Below are 11,692 nucleotides of genomic sequence, written 5' to 3'. Positions count from 1 at the left end.
CCTGCGACGGTCCGTCGTGCCCACGACGGTTCGTCCTGCAGGTCCGTCGCCAAGATCAGAGAGTCGATTTCAGTACCCAAGTTTCAGAAGTCTTAGTCTTTTGGAACGAGACCCCCTCGACGGCCCGTCGTGCCCATGACGGTCCGTCGTGGGTTACGTCGACTCACACAGTTTTTCCAGAAATAAAATCTGCTGCTCAAAATGACTAAACAGGTCGTTACATAATTTTATTTCTATCTTTAATAATAGGAATTCAATTTATCTTTTTTTTTTCTTCTCCATCTTTCATAATCTTTCCTTAATTCTATAAGTGGGATCTAATGGAATAGAATATATGCCAGACTTTATAAAAGAAATTATTTGTATTTGATGTTTGAACCAAATTGATGATACACAAAAGTACTACTCCCGCTTCGTATATATAATGAAATTTTGAAATAAATTTGTGAAAAGAATGAGAAATAATACTACTTAATGATTTATCAAGTTTGATATAGATATGTCCTCGAAAATAAGAAGTTTTGATCCAAAACAGATAATATAATTAATAGTATGTTAACACCCATGTGACGTATCTATTAGGTTTTATCTCAAAGGAGAATGATTTTGCTCACTATACATGTCGTTTTATCATTATAAAATTCAGTGTTCGATATCTACTTTGGAGCTCCTATCCTTATATACATGCATTAAAAAATATATGTTGGATATTTACTAAAAGTTCACCAAATATTTAAAATACTTGACGGTTAACATTATTATTATTATTATTATTATTATTATAATTATTAACTTTAAATTATTGTAGAAATCCAAACAAAAGTTAGATCATGTGAATTCAACTTTGCTCGATTAATTTGAATTTACATCGTGATCGTATAATATCATTAAAGGCAACATCCAAATATAGAAGTTGAGTAGTATAATTTTAATACAACAATATTTACATGTTGATATATAGTGTGAAAATGAGAAATTTTCAGCAGTATTGAAAGTGAAACAACATAAAATTTGTCTTGGTGGCCCATATTGGTATTATAAGGTGTTTAAGAAAAATAGAAGAATTACACAAAATGGAAAAAACAATTCACAACCAACTTTGATAAATTGATGTGTTATCAAAGTTGATATGTATATCAAGTATATGAGGCTATTTTTTTTAGTACCAATTTGAATTTATCGTGAATTGATTAGCTTTACGTGAATTGTTATCAAATTAAAATCTTTTTTATTTATATGATTTTGAGGCGGTAATGTTAGCAAGCTGATACTAGCGGAGTTCAAAAGAAGAAACTATGGTGAGTTATATGAATTAGTTTACAAGTTCATTTCAAATGGCTTGGTTTTTAGCGGCAATACATCGCGAACTTATATATATATCATCTACGAATACACAGTATCGAAGATGTTAAACTAAATAATATACATGAAAGAAGTTATCGTAACCTAAACTCACAACTCTCATGGATTTATTTAATTGCACGGTTTGTCCTTTAAATAGATTGATTTTTAGTTTTTGTCTATAAAAATCAAACTTATGTCTAGCGGGGTATACATTCCTTAAGGGCGTGGGGCACGACTTGTGAAGTATTGTAATGTGAAAATATAAATTTATGTCTGACAAAAAAAAGTTATTTATTATTAAGAGTAAAAATTTAAGACAAACACGAAATAGGGAGAAAAGTACAAATGACCCGATTCATTTGTACCTTGGGCTACATTATCATTGAGCCCAAAAACAAACTTACCATGTGAACTTGCCTTGTAAAAAGACTTCATTTCCTATTTTATTTCGACGTAAAATTCATCTAAAGTGCCACATATATTTTTTTTCGGAAATTATCAATTCTTCTTTTTGACCTATCCTCATCGATCCATCCTCTATCATAGACGTTACGTAGCCGATCTCGACTTGTTTAAAATTAAGATATAACAATCACTCTAGTGGGTACCATACCAATTAAAATATGGGGTTCATCAAAAAAATAAAAATTCAATTTTCATGTACTTTTCTTCTCATCAAGAACAGACTGTCTGATGTATATAATTACAAGTTGTAATTTAATGAAGAAAAAGCCCCATTTTTATGCATGGTCCACCCACCCCCACCCCCTTGTCTCTGGGATTTTTTTTTTTAAAGTTCGTTCTTCGATATTCGATATTTTTATTAAAATCTATAATTAAATTTAAAATTTACGTTGAAATTCTTAGAGGATAAAACGCTTTCTAATAATGACAACTTCGTACTAATGGAATATAAATCCCGAGATCTCTTAATTAAAAATGAAGAAGTACTTACCTATCCGTTACGACTTTTTGTTGATTGTCTGTAGGAGTTGTGTACTAATTTGCCAGTGAAACTATAGTCAGTATTGTTCAGACAAAAACTACAAAAAAACTTGTGATCCTTCATTATTATTGCTGCTGGCTACAGTACCACTTTTTTTTTTCATATTAAATTTTTGTGTATCTACACATAATTTAATATTGTCATGGTTTTTTCAAAATAAATTTTAAAGTTTATGAATTTTCAAAAATCGAGAGAAATTGAACCATCGTCAATGAGGAGAATAAAGCTTAAGTGAGTATTATCGTTGCACCAAAAGCCTACGAAGTCATTTTATTCTCCAAACATACTTCTTACTATAACTGTGAGTGATGATAGAGTTAAAATTTTTATTCGGATGAATAGAGAAGTAAACACATTAATTAAAAAAGTTACGAGAATTAAATATCTACTATATAATGTATATATGTTAAATAGTTTTGACTTTATATGTACAATTTAATTTTTTCGATAAAAAAATTAAAAGAAAACCTTTACGCCCCTAGTTTCGGAGATACGAATCAATGAATCAAATTTCCCTTTCCCCACCAAGGGGCAGACTATAGTTTCGCTTATATATTCAATGTAATCTAATAATTTTGTATTCGATCATGTATTTATATTATAGATTTTAGATTATATAATATTTATTCAAAATCGAATAATCTATCTTTTATAGAAATCAAAATATATTATCACAAAATTCTGATTCCGCCTCACATGATTCTAACATGAAGGAAATCATTATCAATAGATTCTAAAAGCCCTACTTGTCTTCTTAAAGCTAATAGCACTCACAACTTTAAATCAATTGGAAAATCCAAAAGCACAAACTAAACAACAATTTTGCATTCAAATTTTATACTATTGGTATAAGATGCCTTTTTTTCTCCTTTTTTCTTCTTTTTTTTTATCTACACATCCACTTTGATAAATTCGAGAAAAAGGGAAGTAATTTTAAATTTTTAGAATGAATTTAAACGGTGAAGCGGTTAATAATTCTGAAAAATAATCTATAGTTTTTAGTAAAGATTAAAAATAGAAAGCTAAATATGCTTAGTCAGATATTAAAATTTATCAATAACTAAAAGATTAAAAACTCTATTAACTTCTTAAATTATACTATATACATAAAAAGTTACATTCATTCTAACTAGGTCAATCAAAAGAATAAGTCTTCTCCCTTTCTTCCATTTTTTTTCCTTTTTCTTTCATCATAGATTTAATGTAAACTCATACAAATCTATACATTAAAATAAGAAATCTAAACCAAAAAAAAAAAGAGTTTAAAGGGGTAAAAAATAGAAATTATCTAATAATTAAATATATAATAAAAGAGAAGAAATTAATCACCTTTCAATTATATGCTCTTATACTATTCAGAATTATTGTTCGATGAATAAAATTTCTTCATCCATAACTAGAAACTCTCAAATTTTTGTAAAAAGTGTTTCTCAGATATCAGGAACGCAACGCAAAACAAGTATCGAACACCAGATAAACGAAAAAACCAGAAGAAATCATGTGGTCTTACTTGCATAGATCATGAATGAGAACTCAACTTTATCTTGATTCTTGTGCATCAACTTGTCTCTATCTTCTAACCACAATCTACTATCCAATCCACTTCTTGTCCTAAACATAAAAACAGCACAACCAGAGTTTGTTGAATTAAAGAACCAATCATGAACATCCCACATAACATCCACAAACAAACCATCCAAAAAAATACTTTGATTTCCCCTAAAATTCCATTGTAATCTCTTCACTCTAATCACCATCTTTTTATCAATACAAATTGATAAAACAGGATAATTATGCTGTTGTTGTTGATAATCAATGTTTTTTCCTTCATTTTCACCCTTACAACTTATCAAAATATCATGTTTTGATCCATTCTCACAAAATTGTGCCCTTGTTGAATAAATTGTGTTGCCTACTAAATGTTCTTGTCTTGACACTAAACTAAATTTTGCAATTGAAGTACAACAATTCTTGAATATCTTTTCTTCAATATCATCACCAAGACTTAGTACAATTTGAGAATCAAATGTAACAACAACATAGTACTTATCAATTGGTTCTACACCAAACATGTTGTTGTTGTTGTTGTTGTACCTAGCATCACATAAATCCCAGAAAACTTCAATTTTTCTACGATCATCATCATCAGAATCAAACTCGATTGATTTCTTCCCCTTTTTCTTCTTCGAAATCGCGCTAATTTTGAAGGAATTTGAAGGATTATCACCAAATTGTATGTACAAAGTTTGTGACACATTTGTTTTGGACCATGAAACTATGATCAACAAATGTTTTTTATTGGATAAAATAACATTGTACAAACATGTAACATTGTTTTGTGTTGAAAGGGTAGTTGATGAATTTTGAGGAAAACAAGAAGTTTTTGAATAATAATTAGAACAAGAAGTAGTTTGTATTGCATTTTCACTAAAACAAGAAGCAAAATCTCTCATTTTTATTTTTTTTTATAAAATTGGGAACTAAGAAGAAAATGAAGAGAGTGTTTTTATTTTTATTTTTTTGACCTTATTATAAATAGGAAGTTTCAGAGGAAAATGAAGTATAAATTCACTTTTCTCTGACAAGCACATGAAAAGTATTAAATACAATTTGTTTTTTTGTTTTTTTGTTTTATTATTTTTGTTTTTTTTCTTCTTTCTCTTTCTTGTACACTAAATTTTGAAAGTTAATGAGATGGGAAGAATGTCAAGAAGTTTATATTTCTTTAATTTAAGGCATGTTATTTTTGATCTCTTGATTATTGATAAATTTTAATTTTAATCGATGTTATATCAGACTCAATATTTCTAATTTTGTTTTTAATTTTTAGTCCTTCATACAGAAAATTTTGTTATATTTAACCTATTTTTAAAAGTACAAATAATTACGGTAAGTCGATAACGTAATCAGTATCTCACAAGTAGTTTTGAAAAGGTTGTGTACATAATTTTACTTTTATTTTGTGGAGATGGAGAGTTTATTTTTGATATATTTTCAATTTAAGTAAAGTATAATAGAAAAAAGACGCATCATATGATAATCGAAACAGAAAAAATAACAAGAAATTCAAATAAAAAAATGTAAGTAATTTATATATAGCCAAGTGTGTTTAGTTGGATATTATAATAACTAATTATATAATTAAAATTTATCGATAATTGAGGGATGAAAAATGTTGTTAGCCCTTTAATTTATTATTTGTCTGCCAGTTCATCTGAGATACTACTATCAATTAAAAAAATGAATTTTAAAAAATTGTGATTTTTTTTTTTAGTATATGGGATTTAATAACTATATACTATATTTAAGTACATTGCTAATGAAAGTTTGACCAAGTAGAATTATTTATATATAAATTTGGTATAAATTGCATATAAGTTTCTATTTTATTCAGTTTCTTGTAACCTTAGAATTGATGATTGATAAGACAATTAATTAAGATATAATAATTCATATTCATTGAATTCTAAGTTTCTAAGAATATATAGAATAGAATTTAAATTTAGCTTCTATTTTTTTTTATATTGTAAATATAAAAAGTATTAGATAATCCCATATTCTATTAAGCAAAAAGAAATTGTGATTCAGAACTCATTTACTTAATTGAAATTCATTTCTACGTAATATTTAGCTATAAAATATTTTTTTAATAATGACTTATAATTACCTTATACTTAACTTTTTTTAAAAAAAAAATTAGATCATGTAGAATTTGTTTTATTTTATCTCTCAAGAGTCGTTAGTTAGATAGAGACGTAGAGTTATATTGATATTATTTCTTATTCATTATTTGATTTAATATATTCAATAACAGTTTATTTTTAATCATATTTATTTATGTAATAGTAATTCTGATATTACTAATATTATGATTTGTTATGTCATAAGCTCAGAATTCTATCAAATACGTAATTAAATAGTAACATAATTAATATATGTATTATTTTTTTAATACATCTTACGAAACGACCCCTCGAAAAAAAAAAGTTGAATGGGTGGACTAAAAAAGAATTAAAAGGATATAGTGGAAATGGTCCTACAAAATTAAAACCAAACTACTATCGACCCACCAACTTCTATCCCTAAAATAGTTACTACTAAAAATAATTAATAATAACACTTTTGGTCCCTTTTAAATATTTTCTAAAAAAATTCTACATTTGCAATTATTATTATTTTTAGTATCACTATTAATATGTTAAAATTAATATACTGAGAATTTAATTGCAAATAGTCAATAAGCTTCTTTTTTCTATTTTTTTTATGTTGGTATGGATAAATTTATTTTATTGTAGGTAGAAGAAAGACACATTAAATTCTTTTGTAACCCCCATGAATCTATTAAATTTTAGATGAATAAAGTCCTTTCATATCACTCTAGTCTCCAACACCCCCCCCCCAAAAAAAAAAGAAAAAAACTCCTACGATTTCATAATATTAATAAAATAATGTCTGATTTATATCATTATCGTTATTAAAACAGATCGACTTTGCCTTTATAGGCTAACGATAACAACAAAATATTGAAACATTGTTTAGGGGTAAATTTGACCTTTCACCAAAATAATATAATTGAAAGTGCCCAAAAAAATATTAAAATGTTATTTTTGCACAATAAAAGTAATAATAATTTTTTTTTTTAAAAGGTTAGAACATCAAGGAATTTAGAAACAATTAAGTTTATTAAAAAAATTGCTAAAAAAATATCCATTAGAAAAGAGAAAAAGAAAGATAAAAGGGAAAGTGAAGATTTAATTTAAATTTTTAATAGAGGGATTTAATAAGGTTAAAAAAAAAAGCTAAATTTGTAATGATAAAAGTGTATAAAAGTGGGGGGAAAAATAATCTAAAGATAAAGGAAAAGAAAAGGCATTAGTCATATTTCAAAAATAAAATAAAATTGTAAGTGTAATGATTGATCTTTTAAACCTATTATTAGATTCTAATCATAATTACTTTTCATGTTTTTCTTAACACGAGATGCATTCATCAAGGTACATGAAAAAATAAACATTTCGCGGAATTCACGTGATACGTGTATGATTGTATGTTCTAGATGTGTTCGTCCAATATACGAATTTCAAGATTTATTCAGAACTATTATTTTATGACTCAAAGCTTATGTCTTGCACCTACTACGTATCGTTTTATAAACATTGGTTAATTATTCATAATAGAAATCATCGCATGCTCTTCCCCTTTCTCGAAACTATCTTCTTCTATCTTACCTCTCCTCTCATCGCGTTTAAAGTCTTTTATCGACTCTCAATTATATAAACTTCATTATAAAACAAAGACATATAAAATTGTAGTCCTAAAAAAAGATATTTTTAAATAAATATGTGCAATTGAAATTACACTACATAGATATTAATTAGCCGATCGCCAATAAAAAGAAGGACAAAATAAATATTAAATATCATATTAATCGAACTTTAAAATATATATCGAGAAAAAAAAAACACAAAAGGGATAAAAGAGCAATTAGAGCTAAAGAATAATGGACCCCAAATTGTAAGTTAAGAGCTATTGCCCTACCACCATAAACAACAAAAATATAATGCACTAGCAAAAAAAAATAGTACTAAAAAATAATGCACTCAAAAATTGGTTTGAAATAGGAATAAAGAGAAGCAAATCTATTCAATTAATTATTTTGTTTGTTGATTTACTAGACATAACATTGGGTCCAAGAATTTATATATATATATATTTTTCCAATTGGTGCCTAGTGTCTATTTTAAATCTAAATCGAAAAATTTTACTTAAAAATAAAGTGTACTGAAATGAATTCATATTAAAAACTTAAATTCGAAATTTTTTGTTTAAGACTGAGGAGCATACCAACTATAGCCAATGTGACCTCTTAGACCATGACTTTCAGTTGGGATGATGGAATCCTATGTCGATATTCGATTTTCGATTTGATTATACTTAAAGCTTTTATTGAAAGTCTCGTGTTAAAAAATAAAATACTTTTAATTTAAAACTAGTGATGTTATATTCATTACTATTTAAATTTAGATATTGTTATGTATATTGAACATTTGTAGAATTTTTATAATATTAGTATATTTTAATGTGTTATAATAATCATGGTTATTTTGGGGTAAACAATTAGGATTAATTATTATGATCAATTGCTTGTTAATTATTATAAGTCATCTTAAAAAAATCCTCCCATTAATGTCAATGTTCAAATTCAAGTCTTCATAAAAAAAAACAAAAAACCATAGAATAACAAATGGAAGACACTAATAAGTAATGTAAATAAATAAATAAATACCTAATCAAAACTTAAGCCATCACAACATGAAGAGTGTGTTGAATGTACTAGAACTTTGCTATAAATAATTTACTTTAAATATTGGAAAGATCTAGAAGTTTTTTTATAAGAAAAAAAATCAATTATGATAGTCTATGGTAAAGAGGAGACTGGTGTTCTGTTTCGAAAAATATTTTTCAATTTTTTCATAATCGAAAAAGTTAAAACTAAAAGAAATAAATTTCTCAGAAACAAAGAAAATGAATTCATTATGAGATGTGACTTTATATTCTTCAAAGTCTATAATATAGAATCATATGGGAATACCATATCATGATTTGAGATTTTTTAATACAAAAATTGATTCATAAGTTTATATTTTATTAAAACAACCCTACATTTATATCTACTAACCATTTATTTCGCATGTAAATAAAATTTATAATCACAACATTACTTTTTAAAATTTATTATTCTCACCGACATAAAACTTATTCTCACCGATCACTTTAATTCACCCTTCACGATTGTTGAGTAGTAAAATCTTGAAGAGCTCATGAAAGGTGTTTCATTTTTACTCAATATATTGATATGAAGCGAAAGTTAGGTTGAAAGTTAGATTGAAACAATTATTTAATTGGAGAACAAATAGCTTAGTAATAATTTATTATGCGATTTCATAATCTTTTATTTCTTTTTAAATAAACAATTGAAGCTATTTTAATAGTTTCAGACCTATAGAATTTTTATGTTTGTGAAAAAAATATACAATATCAAAATTTTATATCTCATATCTAAATAAAACTTTAATTTCATTTTATAATTTAATATTATAATATCATACCATGATTTTATTTTATGATACTATATTACTGCCATCTCTCATTTCTCATCCCACATATAACATGATACAAATTATATATAAGAAAAATATGTAGACATTCAATAAAATAATTAATACAATAATTAAGATTTGCACATATAAACTTAATATCACTATAATAAAAAAATAAAAAATAAAACAACTTGTCAAAGTTGATAAATGCTTTTTATTTTTTTTAAAAAAAGATAAACTTACTTCCAAAATATTCTAAACATAATTGTTGTGTATAACATGATAAAAATTATATATAAGAAAAATAGTAGGCATTCAATAAAATAATTAAGATGTGCAAATATAAACTTTAATATCACTATAATAAAAAATTTAAAAGTAAAAATAACTTGTCAAAGTTGATAAATGCTTTTTATTTTTTTAAAATAAAAGATAAACTAACTTCCAAAATACTTCAAACACAATTGTTGTACTTTTTTCCTTTATTTCCATATATTTCATCTGTCCTTAATGACATGTGAACTTTTGAAATAATAGTGAGTTTATTATTTTGGCTCTGTTAATTATGAAATTGATGAATTAAAATTTTTATATTTTATTTTTTTTAAAGTAATTAATTGAGAATATAATAAATTTAAAAAAATTGTCATTTCTTGATTTGTCGAAATAGACAAATAAAATGGGACAAACAGAATAAAAAAAATTGGATAAGTAATTAGGAGAAAACAGTTTGAAATATATATGTTGTATCAATTCCAAAGTTTATGCAGAACCTATTATCCATTTGCACTATTTAATAGTGTATTTTAAAGATATATAGATATTTATGTTGACATCATAAATATTGCATTATTATAAATAGTAACTTGTCCAGCTGAGTACTTACATATCGTTAAAACAACACTATTAAATTGTCCGTAAATAATAAATTCTACCTAAAATTTGAGACTTTTATGATAATTTCAATCAAAATTTAAATAATTTTGAATTGTTTTCTTGATTAGGAATAGTTAGAAAAAGGATTTAAATGAAATTTCTTCACTTTTAACATGTGGAATATCAAAATATTCTTTTCCAAAACCCAAGAAAAAACAAATCATCTTTAATTCACAACAACCAAAAATTCGAAAAGACTAAAACCAAAAAGTGTATTCTACGAACCATGCACCTTCCTAAAGTATGTCGAAAGAAAGGTGCGAAATCATGATTTAAAGTTTAATCTCTTCATTTCGTAATAACTTAAGTTTTGAGATGTTTCACGTTTTTTAAGAAAAGTAGGTTATCATATAAACTGAATATAATTTTTTATTTTTATCTTTATTAATTATTGGCAAAAATAACTAAACATTAATTATAATAACTAATTCCAATACTAACTTAAAAGGAAAAATTGGAAGAAGATTTTAAAAATAATTTTGAAAATTGAAAATTAATTTGAAAAATGAAAAAAAACTCAAAGCTTAAGTTATTATGGAATGAAGGGGTATGAATTAAGAATTTTAATTCTTTTGAATATAATTATTAGTAAATTTAATAAATATTTTAAGATAAATAGCATATTCAATAAAGGGAGCCCAAACAAAACATATGGTATGATATTGATCCTTGTATAGTTGTATTAGTATGGATATAAGATTAATACAGTGACAAAAATCACATACTTTTAAGGTTAAAATTATCATTTGTCTCTTATAAGTTTATAATTACAAAAATTTCTCAAATGATACAATAATATAAGTGCTGATACATTAATTTGATACGCGAGTTACATTAATCGTTAAGTAATACATTACATTTTATACATGATACACTAATCTGATGTACATTTTATACATGATATATTAATTTGATGCGCGAGATATATTAATCTAATGCACCAGATACATTATTTGATGCACGAGATACATTAATTTGATGCGCTGATACATTAATAAAATGACGAATTTCGGGGATAATGGTAATAAGAGAACTTAAAGGTGAGATTTTTTTCATTTATCCTAAATTAAATTATATTAATTGATTTATCCTTGTTTTCTATGTGAATCCAATATTGTATTAATATTGGTATGATTACAAAAGAAATGATATACTATTTGGGTTTTTTGTAATTGGGCTTTTTATTTACTTTGAGATGGCCACATATGTAACGGCCCGTTATTAAAAGTGGCTAGAAATGGAGTGGGCTTACACCTTTTGGTGGATAAAAATCGCAAATATTAACCAATTTTCAATTCTTTTGATA

General features: G+C 25.5%; 1 protein-coding gene across 1 annotated transcript; it reads right to left on the bottom strand.

Moving 5' to 3' along the window:
- Positions 1–3,657: 3,657 nt before the first annotated feature.
- Positions 3,658–4,914, bottom strand: LOC107003418. Its single transcript, XM_015201741.1, has one exon. The coding sequence runs from the start codon at positions 4,801–4,803 to the stop codon at positions 3,847–3,849; it is 957 nt and encodes a 318-aa protein (XP_015057227.1). The 5' UTR covers positions 4,804–4,914; the 3' UTR covers positions 3,658–3,846.
- Positions 4,915–11,692: the final 6,778 nt, after the last annotated feature.

This window comes from Solanum pennellii, chromosome 11, assembly GCF_001406875.1.
Source record: "Solanum pennellii chromosome 11, SPENNV200".
Lineage (NCBI taxonomy): Eukaryota > Viridiplantae > Streptophyta > Magnoliopsida > Solanales > Solanaceae > Solanum > Solanum pennellii.
This window is presented reverse-complemented; position numbering and strand designations above follow the sequence as displayed.

Bases quoted from the DNA above. Each gene is read 5' to 3' on its own strand.
- LOC107003418 (XM_015201741.1), bottom strand. From the start codon at position 4,803: ATGAGAGATTTTGCTTCTTGTTTTAGTGAAAATGCAATACAAACTACT.